The sequence below is a fragment of the Pan troglodytes genome, chromosome 18 (genome assembly GCF_028858775.2).
Source record: "Pan troglodytes isolate AG18354 chromosome 18, NHGRI_mPanTro3-v2.0_pri, whole genome shotgun sequence".
NCBI lineage: Eukaryota > Metazoa > Chordata > Mammalia > Primates > Hominidae > Pan > Pan troglodytes.
The window spans coordinates 22,956,150-22,977,149 of record NC_072416.2 but is presented as its reverse complement, the minus strand read 5'-3'; the positions used below and the strand labels follow the sequence as shown (position 1 = coordinate 22,977,149).

Sequence of the window (21,000 nt, the reverse complement as noted above, 5' to 3'; positions counted from 1 at the left end):
GATATTTTCCTGCTCAGCCCAAGTTCACACATATTTTATTTTTCTCAACATGATGACAGCCACTCTCACACTGATTTTTGGAATGTCATGTATGTTGAACTGGGTCTGAAGACACGGTTTTAACTCAGGCTCTGTCATTTTCTACCTCAGTGATTGCACAACAGCAAAGCAGAATTTTCAGGACTTCCATGAATATAATCATTACTATACGACTTTACTTGCATCATCTCCTTTGCTTACTATTACTACTGTGGGAGATGGGTATTCTCATTTTATAGACAAGGAAATTGACCTCTGGACCTCAGGAAGGTTAAGAAATGAGCCCACTGCCACACAATAAACACCAGATAAAGGAGGCAGACTGACTCCAAAGTCAGTCTATTTAAGTGCAAAGTTATTTCGCCTCCAAAGGGACCTCCCAGTCATCAGACCTGATTCTTTGTTGTACAGAGTGGGTCAGGTCCAGTGATGTCTGAACTACCCTCTGGTTCTGACTTTCAGCCATTCTCAGCTCCTCTCTTGCTTGTGTCTGGATTCTAAGGCTGATCTCATGAGAATGGGTGCTTCAGAAGGGTGCCCTCTCCAAGACAGGTGCACCTCCCATCTGGGGCAGTGAATATCCCTTTTGTCCTTATGCAGCCTGGCTTCAGATACTGGCTTCTGCCTGGCTCCTTGGGCCCACCCTGCCCTTGTCAGTGACCAAGAAGAAGCCCAGCACCTTGGCACTGCTTTCCCAGTTAATTTCTAACTATGGAATCTCTTGCTGTTAGAAGGTGCGAAACAGTGACCTTGTATTTCCGGGCACAGGTGTGACCCCCCAATGTCAATCATTTGGGGTCTCTAGCTATTAGGAAAAAGAACAACAACAACCTCACAGCTTGGACAAGGCAAACATTATGCCAGGAGGAAAAAATATTCCACCCCCAAGAAAACAATATCAAAAAACAGAACTAGAGACTAATTGGAGGAGAGATTGCCAGCCTGGGGCAAATGTGTATATATAAGTATGAGGCACATCATGACCAGACTAACTCTACCTTTCTGGCTTCAGGTAAGGCTATCTGTAGCTGTCTTCTCCTAGCCCAGCTTCTCCCCATCCTATTTGAGGGAGGTAGGAGAGGAAATTAAGACCTTGGACACTGGGGTCAGACCTGGATTTGAGTCATTATTCTGCCAATTATTGGCTTCATGATCTTTAGTAAGTTAGTTTTCCTCTCTTTGATCCTCTCTGTCCTAGTAACAATGACTACTATTTTTTGACTTATTCCATGAATATTAGTTATGCACCTATTATGTGCCAGGTACCAGGGATACAACAATGAACAACTTGCTATGTGCTGGGCCCTGCTCGACATATGTCATCTTAGTTAATCCCAGTGACAATATGCAGTGTTTTAGGTCGCAACTTATTAGCGGGTCATAAAATCATTCCTTTTGTGGGTTATATCCAGGGACTTCTTTTAATTAAATATAATAGAATATGTCAGTAAGCAATACAAATTTGAGGCAAGCAGTTAGCCTCTTTGTCCCCCTGTTTTCTCATCTCCAAACTAGGATAATACTTATCTCATAGGGTTGTGGTAAGAATTAAATCACTTAATATAGTAAGGATATCAATTGTCTTATAAAATTTTATGTGTGTGTGCACATACATGCAGAAGCGACTGCACTAGATCATGACATAAAATGTTTTTCTTTCTTTCTGTCTGTCTTTTTTTTTGGGGTGGGGGGGGATGGACTCTCTGTCACCCAGGCAGGAGTGCAGTGGCACGATCTCAGCTCACTGCAACCTCTGCCTCCCGGGTTCAAGCAATCCTCCTGTCTCAGCCTCCCGAGTAGCTGGGATTACAGGCGCCCACCACCATGCCCGGCTAATTTTTGTATTTTTAAGGATATCAATTGTCTTATAAAATTTTATGTGTGTGTGCACATACATGCAGAAGCGACTGCACTAGATCATGACATAAAATGTTTTTCTTTCTTTCTGTCTGTCTTTTTTTTTGGGGGGGGGTGATGGACTCTCTGTCACCCAGGCAGGAGTGCAGTGGCACGATCTCAGCTCACTGCAACCTCTGCCTCCCAGGTTCAAGCAATCCTCCTGTCTCAGCCTCCCGAGTAGCTGGGATTACAGGCGCCCACCACCATGCCCGGCTAATTTTTGTATTTTTATTAGAGATGGGGTTTCACCATGTTGGCCAGGCTGGTCTCAAACTCCTGACCTTGTGATCCACCCCCTCGGTCTCCCAAAGTGTTGGGATTACAGGCATGAGCCACTGCACCTGGCAACATAAAATGTTTTTCTTTTAGTACATCATGGTCACAAAGATCTGGAAAACGTTGCTCTAGGACCCAATGCCTTTGAGCACATGAATGTCTTTGAACTGAGCCTGGCCCATCATAGATATTCAGTTTGTGAAAGCAACAATCTCCATTTCACAGACAAAAACGGAGACTTAGTAAACTGAAATACCCACATCACAGTGTTAGTGATCAGTAAAGCAGGGATTTGAACCCCAGGTGCAGGCTGCAGCTCCTACATACTTAACCAACATGCCACCCTATTTTGCTGCTATAAACACTGGGGTAATACTGGCATCCACCCTGGACTATTTTTCCAATTGGAAGAAATAGTAAGTGACCACTCCAGAAACATTTAAATGCATTGTGAAGGTTAATTATCTCTCAAGTTGCTTGTCTCAAGCCACTTCTTTACGATATGTGAGTTGCATGAAGGAGCAGACTGCCATGTTCATTGTTCTCCATGGTGACTAGCTCCCTGTTTGGCACAATGTAGCTACTCAATAGATGTTTGTTGAATGAATAAGTGATCCAGGCAAATTGAAAGTTTCCAGGCAGAGGATCAGTTAAAATTCAAAGCTGCCTTCAGTAAAGTGGTGAGTCCAGAACACTATTCCATCTGGCTACTTCCTGCTCCAAATGACTGAGTTCTTCAAAATGTGCAATGTGCTGAGAATTGGGGAGCCAAGACTGGGATGTTGGTGAGGTAAGGAGAGGGAGTACAAGGGGTAAAGTCCCAGCAAAACAAAGGCTGCAGTGTTATGCAATTTTTTAGTCCATATAAGTGACACCTCCTGGAGTTGTATACTGTACAATCAAAGCACTCCTTCCAGCTGTGGGGAGGAGAGTTAGATCATGCATTTGTCCCATCCATCTCTGTTTACAGGACACCAGACATCAGAGACAGAGAGAAAAATTCAAAGGGCCAACCCGTCTTTCCTTTGGGCAGGTGCTATCTAGACCTGAAGTAGTGGGAAGAGCAGAAAGGATGGGGCAGCCATCTCTGACTTGGATGCTGATGGTCGTGGTGGCCTCTTGGTTCATCACAACTGCAGCCACTAACACCTCAGAAGCAAGTAAGTGAAAAGTGTGTGTGCGTTATGTGTGTATGCACGTGTATGTGTGAATGTGTGGGGGAAGCAATGTAGCACCTGCCAGAGGTGATCTCAATCCTCCTATCGCACTTGAGACTTGCATTGTCTTCATTCTAAGTCCATTTCTTAGACTCAATATGCACAGGACTGACTTAGAAATTTTGCTAAAGTGCAGATTCTGGTTCAGCAGATCTGCAGTAGGACCTGAGATGCTGAATTTTTAACAAGCTTCCAGGCAATGCTCATACTGGGGTCCCTGGAGCACACATTGAAAAGCAAGGGGCTAGAACATCTCTAAGGCCTGCAGGCCCTTTATTGGAAGTCAGAAACATACTCTATCACATAGGAGATTTGAACCCATGCAGGAGGATCCAAACACCTTCCCTTTCAACCTTAAGAGGTCATTCCATTGGGTTGAGATTTGCTGTCACCCCACTTTCATTTTCTCCCTGGAGTACATTGGGGCACGATGAATACTATTGCGGTGTCCTGGTTAAAAGCACATATTTTGTGGTCCTGCCATCTGCGTTTTTATCCTGGTTCTACTTCTTACCAAAGGAGTAAGGGGCTTAATCCCTCTGAACCTCAGTTTCCTCATCTTTAAAATAAGGATACATAAAAAACTGACCTCACGAGGACCTTGGGAAGTATTCAACAAGATAGTGAGTGAAAAGTGCACATCCTATTGCCTGGCATATAGCAATTGCTTAATAAACAACAGCTTCTTTTTTTTTTAATGGTTATTTTTATTACGGAGGAACAAAGTTCAACTGCCCTGCCAGGTGGAGTTGGAGGACTCCGCAGAGAGGAGGCGACACTGAGCAGGGTCCTGATGAAGATTTCACCAGCCAGGGAAGCAGATCTGGCAGAAAACATAAAATGTGCAAAGAAAGGGAGGGGCAACAGGTTCACCGTAAATCCTACCAAAGTATAGGAATTCTGCGCATTACTTTTCTGAATGTGGGAATGTGGCTATTTTAAAAGAAGACAGCTTGAAAGCAATGCTTAACACAAAAAATGAATGGTGGAGCTGGGCGCGATTGCACGTGCCTGTGGTCCTAACTTTTTGGGAAGCTGAGGCAGGGTGCGGTGGTGGCTTGAACCCAGGGAGTAGAACGCTTGAACCCAGGAATTGGAGGCTACGGTGAGCTATGATCGCACTACTGCACTCCAGCCTGGGCGACAGAGCAAGACCCCTCTCCAAAAAAATAAATAAAGTTAAAAAAATACAATGAAATAAACACAGAATGAACGGTGGAGGCTTGACATCATCAGAGGAGTTTTGTTTCTTTGCTTCTTTCCTTGTTTTGGAGGGAGCCCTCTAGGGAATAAGTCTTAAAAATAATGAGTTCCCTGGAGAATGAGGGAAGGATCTCTGGGTGGCCTTGGGCCCAGCTGCCCACACCCTGAAGCTGGGCTTTTCTGTCCACAGGATGGTGCTCTGAATGTCACAGCAATGCCACCTGCACGGAGGATGAGGCCGTTACGACGTGCACCTGTCAGGAGGGCTTCACCGGCGACGGCCTGACCTGCGTGGACCTGGATGAGTGCGCCATTCCTGGAGCTCACAACTGCTCCGCCAACAGCAGCTGCGTAAACACGCCAGGCTCCTTCTCCTGCGTCTGCCCCGAAGGCTTCCGCCTGTCGCCCGGTCTCGGCTGCACAGACGTGGATGAGTGCGCTGAGCCTGGGCTTAGCCACTGCCACGCCCTGGCCACATGTGTCAATGTGGTGGGCAGCTACTTGTGCGTATGCCCCGCGGGCTACCGGGGGGATGGATGGCACTGTGAGTGCTCCCCGGGCTCCTGCGGGCCGGGGTTGGACTGCGTGCCCGAGGGCGACGCGCTCGTGTGCGCGGATCCGTGCCAGGCGCACCGCATCCTGGACGAGTACTGGCGCAGCACCGAGTACGGGGAGGGCTACGCCTGCGACACGGACCTGCGCGGCTGGTACCGCTTCGTGGGCCAGGGCGGTGCGCGCATGGCCGAGACCTGCGTGCCAGTCCTGCGCTGCAACACGGCCGCCCCCATGTGGCTCAATGGCACGCATCCGTCCAGCGACGAGGGCATCGTGAGCCGCAAGGCCTGCGCGCACTGGAGCGGCCACTGCTGCCTGTGGGATGCGTCCGTCCAGGTGAAGGCCTGTGCCGGCGGCTACTACGTCTACAACCTGACAGCGCCCCCCGAGTGTCACCTGGCGTACTGCACAGGTCAGCCGGAGTCTCCCCGCAGTCCTCATCCCAGGCCTGGATAGGCACTGCAGAGGACGGGGGTGGGTCCTTATTGATTGTCTGTCTGTCCCTGTGACCCTGCAGACCCCAGCTCCGTGGAGGGGACGTGTGAGGAGTGCAGTATAGACGAGGACTGCAAATCGAATAATGGCAGATGGCACTGCCAGTGCAAACAGGACTTCAACATCACTGGTGAGGCCAGTGGGGAGGAAGCGGGTTGTTGAGAAACCTGTCACTGCCTGGGGGAGGGACACATTCCTCCCCTGTGAGATTGGGCCATATGGGTATGACGCAGGAGATATATATCCAACCTGAGTGAAAACAGAAGATCCACTAATACCCATTAAAGCCGGCAAGAGGCTCTCTGGGGCTCCCTGAGTCTCCCTTTAGTTGACTTCAAAGCTCCCAAAGATTTGGGGACCTCCTCGCACCCAGCCTTCTTTCTGAGGCCCACACCACAGTGGGCACACACGTTGCTGCCATCTGGGAGCCAAAGACCATCTGAGCCCTATTCCTGCAGCACCAGAACACAGGGCCGGCCCGGTGAGCAGTCCACCAATCAGCTCAGGCCTGGTGACCAGTCCACCAATCAGCTCAGTACTCTGGGCCAGGCACAAGCCTCAGATTTCTCATAGGTACAATTATTGAAGATGAAAATAGTATTTTCAGACTTCAGTCATGATTTTAGTTACATCCAAGTGCCAACTTTACAATTGGCACCCTGGTTCACTTGCTTTATCCAAGTGTTACCTGTGCCATGACTTTTATTAAGTTGTTTTTCTTCTAATGGACTGACTCTCTTAAGCAAATTTGGAATGTTGATGGTCAGGACTTCATCTGTCTGTGGCAAGTTATGCTTACCTTAGACAGAAAGTTAACTGTAAAAATAAAAGTTACTAAAAAGAAAAGAAGGTTACTAAATTTCAGCAGTTGCGTAATACTTCCATAAAACAAATTTTAAAAAATAAATACTAAAAATTAGAAAAACACTTCAATTTTTAAAAAATTAAACAAGAATTCTGGCTGGATGTTGTTTCCTGCCCCAAACTCTGAGCCCGAGGCCTGCTCTCTGTTTGAGAGGGAAGTTAGTGGGCCGGGCGCAGTGGCTCATGCCTGTAATCCCAGCACTTTGGGAGGCCGCAGCGGGCAGATCACCTGAGGTCAGGAGTTCAAGACCAGCCTGGCCAACATGGCAAAATCCCATCTCTACTAAAAATACAAAAACTAGGTGAGTCTGGTGGCAGATGCCTGTAATTCCAGCTACTCGGGAGGCTGAGGCAGGAGAATCACTTGAACCCAGGATGCGGAGGTTGCAGTGAGCCAAGATGGCACCTCTGCATTCCAGCCTGGGCTTGTCGCCCAAGAGAGAAACTCCGTCTCAAAAAAAAGAGAGAGGGAAGTTAGTGAGTACATGGCATTAAAGACATTAGTGGCAAGCTGGGACTGTCTCCTTGATGTGAAAAGGGTAGAAAGTAATTGCAGCTTGCTTGCTTTTTCCCTTTGTTTCTTTCTTTCTTTCTTTCTCTCTTTCTTTTTTTTATTATACTTTACGTTCTAGGGTACATGTGCACAACGTGCAGGTTTGTTACATATGTATACATATGTAACTTGCATCATCTGCTTTGGCTACTATTACTACTGTGGGAGATGCGTATTCTCATTTTATAGACAAGGAAATTGACCTCTGGACCTCAAGTGATCTGTCTGCCTTGGCCTCCCAAAGTGCTAGGATTATAGGCATGAGCCACCGCATCTAGCCTTTTTATTTTTTTAAATGAGTATTCATTGTTATTTAATGCTGGGACATCAAAACCCCCCAAAACCCTCCTGCATTTGGTATATAACCCACATTTAGGGGAACCCAAGACTGAGTGGTTGGTCAGTGGATGTATCCATTGATGTCAGAGGTCCGATCTTGAGTCCCCATCACATTGGGAGGGGACAGATCAGCTCAAGGCTATGCTGAGCACTTCCAGATGGTGGTCAGCCCAGCCAGCTGGACCTGGCCCCTGAGGATGTGCTGGGCCCCCAAGCTACAGACACAGGCCCTCAATCCCACCTAATCTGTTTCAGATATCTCCCTCCTGGAGCACAGGCTGGAATGTGGGGCCAATGACATGAAGGTGTCGCTGGGCAAGTGCCAGCTGAAGAGTCTGGGCTTCAACAAGGTCTTCATGTACCTGAGTGACAGCCGGTGCTCGGGCTTCAATGACAGAGACAACCGGGACTGGGTGTCTGTAGTGACCCCAGCCCGGGATGGCCCCTGTGGGACAGTGTTGACGGTACGTCCTGGCCAGTGGGGGACAGAACCAGAGCACTGCCTGGTTCAAGCTTCAGCTCTATCACTTCCTAGTTATAGAAGCTTTGGGGAGTTATTTAGCCTGGCTGTGCCTCAGTTTCATCAACTGTAAAGTGGAGAAATAATAGTACCTACTCCACAGGTGTATTGAGAGGACTGAATGAGTTAATGTGTTAAAGTGATTAGGACAGTGACTGCACACAGTAAGTGCTCAATAAACATCAGCTTCAAATAAAGAAAGCAATTCATGGTGATAGTTCTCCATTTTACAGATGGGAAAAGTAGGGCCATAGTAGGGATTGTCTCAGCCAGTAGGCATCAGCATTGGGTTCAGAAACTGGTCTATTTGTCTCCAGTGGTCCTGGAAGGCAAGGTCTGTATCCTTAATGTACAGAGAATCAGGACCTCACCCACAGAGGCCTCCTCAAATGAAACCCAGAGGTAAATGTTTGTGTGAGTGGAGCATTATCTCCTGCCACCTCTCTCATTACCAGAGGAAGAAAGAAAGAGAAGGAAGGAAAGAAAGAAAGAGAGAAAGAGAGAGAGAGAGGGAAGGAAGGAAGGGAGGGAGGGAGGGAGGGAGGGAGGGAGGGAAGGAAGGAAGGAAGAAAGAAAGAAAGAAAGAAAGAAAGAGAGAGAGAAAAAGAAAGAAAGAAAGAGAGAGAGAAAAAGAAAGGAAGGAAGAAAGGAAAGAAGGAAGGAAGAAAGAAAGAAAGAAAGAAAGAAAAAGAAAGATTTAATGTTGGCCGGGCATGGTGGCTCACGCCTGTAATCCCAGCACTTTGGGGGGCCGAGGCAGGTGGATAATTTGAGGTCAGGAGTTTGAGACCAGCCTGGCCAACACAGAGAAACCCCTTCTCTACTAAAAATACAAAAATTTGCTGGACCTGTTGGTGAGCACCTGTAATCCCAGCTACTCGGGAGACTGAGGCAGGAGAATCACTTGAACCCAGGAAGCAGAGGTTGCAGTGAGCCGAGATTGCGCCACTGCACTCCAGCCTGGGTGACAGAGTGAGACTCTGTCCCAAAACAAACAAACAAAAAGAAATAATTAATGTCATTTTCCAAGGATGGCATTTGAAATTCCATTGATGGTGACTTGGCATATGGTTTTCAGTTTTCAAGAGAGGAAGCACGGGGTGCTGAAAACAGTCTAGTCTTGTGAGATGTCACATATTGTGGGCAATCCCTCAGTGACTCTGTTACTATGAACCTCTGTCTTCTTGTCTGGGAAGCAGGGATGTGGCAGCGCCTCTTGTTAGGGTCACTGAAGGAACTAATGCTATGACTCAGGAGGGGTATTCCACTCGGGGTCTGGCACATGACATATGCGCATGAATGGTCATTGCTGTTGTAACTTTTTTTTTCTAATTTATAAAGAAAAGATGATTAATTGGCTCGTTGTTCAGGCTGCACAGGGAGTTTTTAACTGTTGTGGGATTTTTTTTTTTTTTGAGATGGAATCTCCCTGTCGCCGAGGCTAAAGTGCAGTGGCACGATCTTGGCTCATTGCAAGCTCTGCCTCCCGGGTTCAAGCGATTCTCCTGTCTCAGCCTCCCGAGTAGTTGGGATTACAGGCACCCACCACCATGCCCGGCTACTTTTTGTATTTTTAGTAGAGACAGGGTTTCACCATATTGGACAGGCTGGTCTCGAACTCCTGACCTCAGGTGATCCGCCTGCCTCGGCCTCCCAAAGTGCTGGGATTACAAGCGTGAGCTAATGCGCCCGGCCACAGGCAGCTTTTTATCAAGGAGACTAGGAGAGCGGCTCACAAGTAGCCAGACATGAGACCAGCAGATTTAGCTTTGAAGTCCTACTCAGATTCTCATGCCCCTTTCTCTCATCCCCACCCCCCACCCCCATTCCCTGCAACAGAGGAATGAAACCCACGCCACTTACAGCAACACCCTCTACCTGGCAGATGAGATCATCATCCGTGACCTCAACATCAAAATCAACTTTGCATGCTCCTACCCCCTGGACATGAAAGTCAGCCTGAAGACCGCCCTACAGCCAATGGTCAGGTGTGGCCAGAGAGGGTCCCTGGGGCCCCTAGATGGTTCTAACCCCAAACCCCTTAACCATGAGCTTCCCTGTCAACTGCCACCCACAGGGAGCTGGGAGTGAGGGCTGGGAATCTGGGTTGCCCAATGGAAGAGCCAGGAATTCTGGAGCCCAGGTTCAAATCTAGACTTTGTCATAAATGATGGTTATGCCCTGGCCAGTGGGGGACAGAGTCAAAGCACTGCCTGATTCAAGCCCCAGCTCTGTCACTTACTAGTTGTATGAGCTTGAGTGAGTTATTAAGCCTGGCTTTGGGAAATTGATAGTCCCTCTCTAGGTGTCAATATTTTCATCTGTGAAATGGGTTTAATAGTACTCTAAGAATTAAATGATATGGGAGGATCGCTTGAGCCCAGGAATTTGAGGCTGCTTAGAGCTATGATTGTGATGTGAATCAGATTCAACCATTAAACTGATGTAGATGATTCAGATGTGAATCAAATATTAAAGTCTCTACTTTTCAAAGAGGCAGGGTGGTTGTGCCAGAGAGCAGGAATGGTCTCAGTCCAGACTGCTATGGAATGCTGGGCAAATCATATTTCATATTTGGACCTCAACTTCTTTCCTTCTCTGTGAATGAAAGGAATTTGATTAAAGAGGATTTTAAAAATTACGCTCCTTGCAAGTGTCTTGGTAGGGGCCAAGGGAGGTGCCCTGGCAGAGTGCCTACAGGGGTAAACTATTCATACTGGGTGCCACGTAATATTTTATTTTATTTTTTTAAAAGGAATCTGTTGCTAAATAAAATTGAAAATCTTCAAATAGGATGAATCACAGGCCAATGATGGAAAATTATAGTTGTAATAAGAAATAAGATTTATTGATTATTTATTTATTTATTTATTTATTGAGACGGAGTCTCGTACTGTCGCCCAGGCTGGAGTTCAATGGCATGATCTTGGCTCACTTCAACCTCCGCCTCCCAGGTTCCAGTGATTCTCCTGCCTCAGCCTCCCAAGCAGCTAGGATTATAGGTGCCCACCACCACACCCGGCTAAGTTTTGTATTTTTAGTAGAGACGGGGTTTCACCATGTTGACCAGGCTGGTCTCAAACTCCTGACCTCAGGCAATCCACCCACCTCGGCCTCCCAAAGTGCTGGGATTATAGGCGTGAGCCACCGTGCCCTGCCAAGAACTAAGATTTATTGAGAGCTTACTATATCTCAGGCATTATAGCCAGTGTTCTGCTTGGAACATCTCATCAAACTCTTACAGCAGCCCTAGGAGATAAAGGTATCATTATTATTACTATTCCCATTATACTGATGTGGAAATTGAGGCTCACAGAAGTTTGAGTGACTTACCCAAAGCTGTAAAGTCTAGCAAGTGATAGAGCTGGGATTCAGACATCAGGTCCAGAGCCTCCACTTGACCATGACCTTCCCTTCGAAGCTTGCCCATGGTTTTCTGCTCTCTTGGCCAGCCAGACTCAGGAAAGGATGCTGGGCACTGATGAGGGTGCACAGCTGACTTGGAGGAAGAAGGGTGCTCATTGCAAGCTGTTGGCTGGAGCCTCACCTGGCCTAGCAGTGTCCTGGAGCAATGTGGCCCCGTCCTCGGCCTGGTAGGCTCTGGGGAACAACAAGTGTGCCCACATCTCTCTGTTTTATGGTTTTGTTTTGTTACGAATCCAGGTCTCACTCTGTCACCCAGGCTGGAGTGCAGTGGCACAATCATAGCTCAATGCGGCCTCAAATTCCTGGTCTCAAGCAATCCTCCCACCTCAGTCTCCCAGGTGGCTAGGACTACAGACACATGCCACCACCCTGGGCTATTTTTAAAAATATTTTTATAGAGACAGGGTCTTGTTACGTGGACCAGGCTAGTCTTAAACTCCTGGCCTCAAATGATCCTCCTGCATATGCCTCCTAAAGTATTGGGATTACAGGCGTGAGCCACAGCACCTGGTCCCTCTCTCTGTCTCGAGTTAGACATCTCACCCCAGTCTTCACTGATAACTCAGTTCTCATCTGTAAAATGGACTTCCACATTTCGGAGTATTTCTCATGTGCCTTATTTCATGAGGCATCAGCCTTACAATGTCCTTTGTTGGATCATCCAGTGAAGTTCACATCAGTGTGGCTGTTTTCAGTGTGGTTAAAAATAACTCATTTATAAACCTCAATCTTCTGATATAGATGTTAGTACATCACGATGGAGGCCAGGACGCAAGTTGTAGGCCTCATCATAGCTCAATACCTTTTAACCTGTTCTAGATTGAGACCAAAGAAGGAATCCAGGTGTTTCTGTCAATAATTTGTTTTTTTGCCATCTTGAAAGCTACAGGGGTAGCAAAGGCTATAGCAGTAGCAAGTGAGGGACTGGACGTGTTACTTGAGATGTGATTGATCCATAGACCAGCAGCATCAGCAGCATCCAGGCACTTGTCAGAAATGCAGGACCTTGAGCCCCACCCCAATACTCACCAAATCAGAGCCTGCATTTTATCTAGATCCCAAGTTGACCTGTGTGTACTTATTGCGGTTTGCAAAGCAACAGTTGGTAGGTTCCACTCTTATTGCTGGATAAAAATGCAAATAACTGCAAGGGACTGCCTAGGAATGCAAATCAGAGAAGGTGGCCTATCTGCAGATGTTCTCAGCCCGGTCCTCTCACCAACCCTTCTCCCCTGGCAGTGCTCTAAACATCAGAGTGGGCGGGACCGGCATGTTCACCGTGCGGATGGCGCTCTTCCAGAACCCTTCCTACACGCAGCCCTACCAAGGCTCCTCCGTGACACTGTCCACTGAGGCTTTTCTCTACGTGGGCACCATGTTGGATGGGGGCGACCTGTCCCGATTTGCACTGCTCATGACCAACTGCTATGCCACACCCAGTAGCAATGCCACGGACCCCCTGAAGTACTTCATCATCCAGGACAGGTAAGGCAAAGGTTCCTACATGGGAACTCATGGGTAGAATTCAGAGGGGGTCTTTGGACTTGGATGGAGGAAAATTGCATCTTTTTTTTTTTTTTTTGACAGAGTCTTGCTCTGTCGCCAAGGTTGGAGTGCAATGGTGTGACCTCGGCTCACTGCAACCTCCGCCTCCTGGGTTCAAGTGATTCTTCTGCCTCAGCCTCCCGAGTAGCTGGGATTACAGGCAGAGGCCAGCAGGCCTGGCTAATTTTTGTATTTTTAGTAGAGATGGGGTTTCACCATGTTGACCAGGCTGGTCTTGAACTCCTGACCTCAAGTGATCCACCCCCTTGGCCTCCCAAAGTGCTGGGATTACAGGTGTGAGCCACCACGCCTGGCTGAAAAATTGCATCTTTATATTCATTATCCTTTAGCTGAACCTTAGCATTCCCATCCATTATAAATACAGGCAACAAACTACAGAAATATTAGCAGGTCGTGTGAAGCCATTTATAGTCATCAGTACTTTTTAGTTACTATAGCATTAGAATTTTCACTAGACCTTATTATTTAATGAATTATCAATACATATGTATTGGCAAATATATATTTATGTATTATATCTATATATATATATATACACACACACATATATATACACACACACACACAAAGATATAATGCATTTTGTATTTCAAATGTCTTTTTTTTTGTTCGTTTGATTTGGTTTGGTTTTTTTGAGACAGGGTCTCATTCTGTCACCCAGGCCGGAATACAGTGACTTGATCATAGCTCACGGCAGCCTCAACCTCCCAGGCTCAAGCGATCCTCCAGCTTTAGCCTCATGAGTAGCTGGGACTACAGGCACACACCACCATACACAGCTAGCAAATGTTTTTAATATTTTGAGAATGGTGCTTCAATTTAATTGATTTCCTTTATAATCTTTTAAATATTTTATTTTAGGCATTTAAAAATATTATTTCTGAGGAGGGATGTACAAGCTTCACCAGAGAGCTGAGTAGGGTTTATAATTCAAAAAATGGTAAGAAACTTGATGGAAAGGCTTGCCCAGGGCAGCAGGCAGCCCAGCACCTGGGGGAGGAGTAAGACATGGGCATGGTTAGCCAAGGGCCAATTGAAACTAGGACACAAGTGTGCTACCTTTTACTCAAGAGGCACTAGATGACTATGAACCTTACCATGAGACGGTGATTCACTTTCTCGTTCATAAGTTGAAAAGATATTTTGGAAGCTTGCTGTGTGTCGGGCTCTGTGGATTTCACAGTAAATAGAAGGAACAAAAACCTCTGCCCTCACACAGCTTATATTCTAAAGGGGGAGGGCCAATGATTAAATGAAAGTGAAATATATAGTATGTTAATGACAGAGGTTGTAGAAGAAACAAAGCAGGAGAAGAAAGACATTTGCAATTTTAATTGCATTGTCAGAAAAAGCATTCCTGAGAGACAGTGGTCTGTTTCTGCCTGGTTACACCAAGGGAATATTTTCAGGTGAGTGCCAATGTGATGTTCACACGTCTTTGTTATCTGGAATCTCCCTTTGCAATAAAAATAAAGCAGAAGTCTGTTTCAGAGCATTTTGCAATTAACAGAGTCTAACTCAAACTTAATACAACTCTTTTGTTGATCTTGTCCTCATTGTATGGTCCTGTTCTATTTATGGCAAGTGATACTTGTCTGCCATTTGAATTCATGACCTAAAGATTCTTCTAGTAAGTAAATGTATTTCAGTAAAAAATACAAGTGGATTTAAAGAAAAATAGTAAGTAAATAATAATACAGATGTTGGGACACACAGGAAAACGCTCATAAAAGTGGTATCTCAATAAAGAAAAAAAGAACTGAAAGTTGGAAACTGTTGGCATGACCTTGATTGGAGTATCACAGAGATTTGGGTTCAAATCTTGGCTTTGCCATTTCTTAGCTTTAAGAAACAGGTTAGCTCATCTCTCTGGGTTTTTCTATTCTCAGACGTAAATGGGGATAAATAATACCTGCTATGCTGGGATTTTAAAACTTGTTTTTCGTGAGTATAACGGGCACGATGGCTCACGCCTGTAATCCCAGCACTTTGGGAGGCTGAGGCAGGCAGATCACCTGAGGTCAGGAGGTCAAGACTGGCCTGGCCAATACAGCAAAGCCCATCTCTACTAAAAATACAAAAAAATTAGACGGGCATGGTGGTGGGCGCCTGTAATCCCAGCTACTTGGGAGGCTGAGGCAGGAGAATTGCTTGAACCCAGGAGGCAGAGGTTGCAGTGAGCCAAGATCACACCATTGCACTCCAGCTTGGGCAACAAGAGTGAAACTCTACCTCAAGAAAATAAAAATAAAGCATAGCAGGGAGGCCGAGGCAGGTGGATCACGAGGTCAGGAGTTCGAGACCAGCCTGGTCAACATGGTGAAACCCCGTCTGTACTAAAAATACAAGAATTAGCCAGGCATGATTGCACACACCTGTAATCCTAGCTACTCAAGAGGCTGAGACAGGAGAATTGCTTGAACTGGGAGGCAGAGGTTGCAGTGAGCCAAGATCACACCACTGCACTCCAGCCTGGGTGGCAGAGCAAGACCCCATCTAAAAATAAAATAAAATAAAAGTACAGCAGGGACATTGCGGAAAACTTGGAAAGTTTTGAAAAAGAAGCAGGAAAAAATGTAGGGTGTGTCTATAAGTTTCCATCTGGGTGTGTGTGGGAGCTGGGGTGAGAACTACCAGTGTAGGATAGGTGTCAGAACATCACAAGGCATGAAAAGAGGAGACAAGTCGGGGAGACAGTGAAAGTGACTGGAGGGGACACATGGATGTCCAGGTTGGCTTGAGCACGTGGAGCCCTCACAGGCCATACTGTCTGCCTTTCAGGAGTTGAGTCCACTTAACCTCAGGGCTTTTCTCTTGCCAGGTGGAGTCTGCACTTTTGGAGCCAGATCTGAATTATGGGAGACACAGAGCTAAGAGTGAAAAACACTCCCAGAAGGTCCCTTCTCAGTTTTGCAGTCAGTGTTCAGCCTCCCTCCGAAATCAACTTTGAGGAAAGAGTGCGGAATGGCAGAGAGGGTGCCCAGTTTGCCTCCCCAGAATGCCTATGGGTATCCTGACCCAGCCCAGCACATGTGGGAGTCTCTGCATGCTCTATTTCGGGTTCCTCCTTCTAACTGTGTTTGGGTGCAATTGTGTATATGTGCAGATGGGTGCACACACTCCAATTTCATCAGTGGCTCTCGGTACCCAGAGGTTTCCATTGTTATAATTATACCAGGCATATTGTAGATAGCACATAGCAGCTAATAATTTTTGAATGTCATTGCTGGGAAATCAGGAAGTGCTGACTTTTGGATAGTTTCAGCTCTGCACTGATGACAGTTTCACTTTAGTATCAAATATATAAAGCACCTATGGCATGCTACACACAGTTCTACGCACTTTTGAGAAATTAACGAATTTAATCCTTACAGCTATCTTATCACATGGGCTGCGATCATTTCTTATGTACAGATGGAGAAATTGAGGTACACAGAGATTAAATAAGTTGCCCAAGGTCACACAGCTGAAAGGTGACAGAGCAATATTTGAATCCAGGAAGTCTGACTCCAGAATCTTTGTTTAACCAACCACATTAAATGATGTGTAACCCTCCCAGATGCCCACACACTAGAGACTCAACTATCCAAGTGGTGGAGAATGGGGAGTCCTCCCAGGGCCGATTTTCCGTCCAGATGTTCCGGTTTGCTGGAAACTATGACCTAGTCTACCTGCACTGTGAAGTCTATCTCTGTGACACCATGAATGAAAAGTGCAAGCCTGTGAGTCGCCTCCCCTCCCCCAGCCCATCTCTTATAACCAAAGACATTTGGCCACAAAGAAAAAAAATCAATATTTCTTCCCTGTTTCCCTCTTTTACCAGACGGATAGAATGAGCAATAAGATGAGGTGGGCGTGGCTAGGCAGGAAACCTAAGCTGCAGGGGAAATCAGGTGGGATCAGTAAAGTGCGGCAGGCTGGTAAGAGCTCTGGCTTATCTGCAAGCTTGTGTTCAAATAACAGGAGCTGACATTTTTAAGCACTGTGCCCACTTTATCTGTGTTAGCTTTTAATGCTTCACAGCAACTCTATAAGGGAGGTATTACTGGTTCCCTTTCCTCATGAGGAGAGGGGCTCAGAGAACTTCAGTGGCTTGCCTGAGATCATGCATCTATTTAACAAATGGCAGAGCTGGGACCTGCATGAGCCCCAGTATACAGGTCTCCTAACAACTTCTGCCTGGGGCAGGGGAAGGCACCTGTGAGGTGGGCAGTCCACTCCAAGTGGCAGAACCACATTCAGGCTCCTTCATGGAGGGTGTTTTTCTATTGCCCTCTCCCTGTAGACCTGCTCTGGGACCAGATTCCGAAGTGGGAGTGTCATAGATCAATCCCGTGTCCTGAACTTGGGTCCCATCACACGGAAAGGTAAGAGAGCCACTCGCTCCTCAACATTCCTGGCTGGGAAAGATTTCTGGAGAGGAAGAGGGATAACAGAGCCTGGCACCTTGGCACCTTACTGAGCTCTGAAGAACTGGGAGCAAGTGGATCCTCTGGGGCAAGGTGGAATACAGACTGCCTTCCTTTCACTATTCCCATTCATACACCCATTCATTGGACAAATATGATTTGTAGCTGAATGTAACACAGGACACAGGGGAGGCCAGACAGGCAGGTAGGAATGTAGATCATCCAGACAAGTTTGCACACACATGAGGCCACAAACATATATTCATATTTGTAGTAGATGTGTGCCTACTCTGTGTCTGGAGGTCTTGTGATGAGCGGAAGTAGATGGCCCTGCTCCCATGGAGCTTGTGAATCAGTGAAGAAGGTGCCATTTGAATAATCCCCTGTAGATGTGTAGGATCTGGGTGATCCATTAAGTGCAGGGTCTGCAAAATATCTCAAGCACCGATCTTAGGAGTGGTTTAGGAAGGGTCAGAATCTTGTGGCTTCCAGCTGCATGACTCCTAAACCTTAATTTCTAATCTTGTAGCTAATTTCTTAGTTCTACAAAGGCAGTCTAGCCCCCAAGGCAAGAAGGAGGTTTGTTTTTGGAAAGGGTTGTTATCGTCTTTGTTTTAAACTATAAACTAAGTTCCTTCCAAATTAGTTCAGCCTACACCCAGGAAGGAACAAGGACAGCTTAAAAGTTAGAACCAAAATGGGGTTGTCTAGGTTGGCTCTCTTTCACTGTCTCAGTCATAATTTTGCAAAGGTCGTTTCAAGAGTACAGCTTGGGCAAAGGGCCTGTGGCAGGAGGGAGCCTGGCCTGTTAAAGGAACCCAGAGAAGGCCAGAGGAGTTGTGTGGGATGAGCTGCTGCAGACCTTGTGGGGCCTTGCAGTTCTTGCTAAGGGTTGGGGCCTTTCTCCTGAAAGCAGTGAGAGCCCCTGATGGGTCTGAAGTAGGGGAGTAACATGATCAGATTTGGGTTTTGAAGAGATCAGTCTGGCTGCGAAGTGAAAAGTAGATTGAAGGGGTTTCTGTCAGGATGCTTGCCAAATCTCATGCATTCTTTATTCACTGATCCTTCTGTTTTCCTCCAAAGGTGTCCAGGCCACAGTCTCAAGGGCTGCTTTTAGCAGCTTGGGTAAGTTCAGGTCCTTTTTGCAGTGGGACCTGTTCCAGAACTCTCCTGGGGGGCTTCTATCTGTTAACTTGTAATGCTTCATAGCAACTCTATAAGGGAGTTGTTATTAGTTCCATTTTCTAAATGAGGAGAGTGGCTCAGAGAACCTGAGTGGTCCTACTGAGATCATGCATCTCTCTATTAATTGTAAGAGTTGGGACATGTGCCCCGGTATACAGATCACTTATTTTATACACACACTTATTACAAACTTGTACCCAAAGGATATGCACACACTCCAGATCTGCATCTTGGGCACCTACTGAAGCTCCAAGCCTCCTCTCTAACACTTTTTTCTAGATTCATTCAATAGGTGACAAATAGGCCAGGCGCAGTGGCTCACGCCTATAATCCCAGCACTTGCGGAGGCTGAGGCAGGCGGATCACAAGGTCAAGAGATTGAGACCATCGTGGCCAACATGGTGAAACCCCATCTCTACTAAAAATACAAAAGTTAGCTGGGTGTGGTGGCGCGCGCCTCCCAGCTACTTGGGAGGCTGAGGCAGGAGAATGGCTTGAACCACGGGGGGCAGAGGTTGCAGTGAGCCAAGATCACGCCACTGCACTCCAGCCTGGCAACAAAGCAAGATCCATCTCAAAAAAAAAAAAAAATAGGTGACAAATATTCCTTGAGTGCTACCATGTGCCGAGAGCCATGTTTAGTTCTGGGGTGAACACAACAAACAAGAAACCCCACTTCTCTGCTTCTTTGCTCTTCTAACTCCCTGAGGTCCCAGGGTGTGCTGGAGGGCTGGGCTTGAGCTCTGAAGAGGCAACTGTATCTATGGAAATGCCTGGAGTGCCTGGACTTAGGGCTGTACACATGCACACATACCTATGCTGTGTCCCAATAGTACATATGTGCACACAGACACAGGCATGCCCAGATAAGCACATGAGAATGTAGGTCATCCAGACATGTTTACCCACACACACAAGGTCACATACATGCATTTATATTTGCATGTACAGATGCACAGAAAGCTGCAATTGTCTGCATGCATATTTGGGTGTGCAGATGTACACACACTTATTGGAAGCCTGTACCCAAAGGATATGATCATACCCCAGATCTGTATATTGGGCACTTCCTGAAGCTCCAAGGCTCCTCTCTAACACCTTTTTCTAGATTCATTCAATAGGTGATGAATATTCATTGAGTAATACTATGTGCCAAGAACCATGCTTAGTGCTGGGGTGAACACAACGGCCAAACAAGAACCCCCGCTTCTCTGCTTCTTTCCTTTTTCTGACCACAAAGGCCAGGGACAGGTGGCATTTTTATGGCCCATGGTTTTCATGGCACTGAATTGTCTAAAAATCTAGGTGAAAAGCAAATCTATGCAACAGCTACTGGTACCTGGATCCAAGGAGGTTCTTACACTAACTTGGCTTTTGTTTGTTTGTTTGTTTGTTTGTTTGAGATGGAATCTGCTCTGTCACCCAGGCTGGAGTGCAGTGGTGAAATCTCAGCTCACTGTAACCTCTGCCTCCTGGCTTCAAGCAATTCTTCTGCCTCAGCCTGCCCAGTAGCCGGAACTACAGGCGTGCACCACCACGCCCGGCTAATTTTTGTATTTTCTAGTAGAGATGGGGTTTCTCTGTGTGGCCAGGCTGGTCTTGAACTCCTGACCTCAGGAGATCTGCTTGCCTTGGCCTCCCAAAATTCTGGGATTAAAGGTGTGAGCCACCCCACCCGGCTAACCGGGCATTTGACCTGAACTAGTTCAGCCCAGTACTGGTGAGCTCAGAGATGGAGAGTCACAGCACTCCTAAGAGGCTTGCCCTCTGTGACTATCCCCCAAGGTCTCTAAGGATGGTTGAGTAGATTGGGCACTTCACAAGAATGCCCTTTGCCCTTTTGAGGAGGTACCAAGCCTAGTGCCAGAGGAAAGATTATCTTTTTCAAATCGGTCCACCTCTTTCAGGGCAGATAAGGAGGAAGCTTCCTTTTTCTAGGAGAGCAGCCCAGAGAGGGTGTCCTCTTCTGATTGGTCAGCCTAGACGAGGCAGCTTATGTTAATTTGCACAAAAGTACAGCAGTACTAGCAGTTGCCCTGTCACTGTTTTCTTTTCAGGGCTCCTGAAAGTCTGGCTGCCTCTGCTCCTCTCGGCCACCTTGACCCTGACTTTTCAGTGACTGACAGCGGAAAGCCCTGTGCTCCATGGCTGCCATCTCACTTCCTGCTGGGCAGGGGGCATGATGTGGGCCAGTGCTCCAGCCACAGAAAAGAAAGTTCATGCTTTGTTCAGCCTGCCTTCTTTTCTCCCTTTCAATCCTGGCTGTCGAGAAACAGCCTGTGTCTTTAAATGCTGCTTTTCCTCAAAGTGGGACTTGTGACGGTGTACCTGAGGCCCCCATCTCCTTAAAGAGTGTGGCAAAATAATGATTTTTAAATCTCAGTCTTTGAAGTCATCCATTCATTCAACAAGTATTTACTGAACTCTACCATGTAGGCACTATGTATGGTGCTA

The 21,000-nt window shown here is 46.7% G+C and overlaps 1 protein-coding gene across 2 annotated transcripts; it reads left to right on the top strand.

Moving 5' to 3' along the window:
* Positions 1-1,023: 1,023 nt before the first annotated feature.
* Positions 1,024-20,928, top strand: UMOD (uromodulin). 2 transcript variants are annotated; one of them, XM_016929591.3, is made up of 11 exons: positions 1,024-1,051; positions 3,185-3,374; positions 4,825-5,601; positions 5,707-5,814; positions 7,696-7,904; positions 9,800-9,948; positions 12,626-12,871; positions 16,512-16,674; positions 17,238-17,319; positions 18,445-18,486; positions 20,604-20,928. In XM_016929591.3, exons 2-11 carry the CDS (start codon positions 3,287-3,289, stop codon positions 20,663-20,665), a joined length of 1,926 nt encoding a protein of 641 aa, XP_016785080.3. In that variant the 5' UTR covers positions 1,024-1,051; positions 3,185-3,286; the 3' UTR covers positions 20,666-20,928. The 2 variants fall into 2 exon arrangements, with proteins under 2 accessions (XP_016785080.3, XP_016785081.2); XM_016929592.4 differs by lacking the exon at positions 1,024-1,051 and adding an exon at positions 2,845-3,004.
* Positions 20,929-21,000: the final 72 nt, after the last annotated feature.

Coding starts and splice junctions, on each gene's coding strand:
- UMOD (XM_016929591.3), top strand. CDS start 3,287: ATGGGGCAGCCATCTCTGACTTGGATGCTGATGGTCGTGGTGGCCTCT. Junction 5,815..7,695: donor ACAGGACTTCAACATCACTG/GTGAGGCCAGTG, acceptor AATCTGTTTCAG/ATATCTCCCTCCTGGAGCAC. Junction 7,905..9,799: donor CCTGTGGGACAGTGTTGACG/GTACGTCCTGGC, acceptor TCCCTGCAACAG/AGGAATGAAACCCACGCCAC.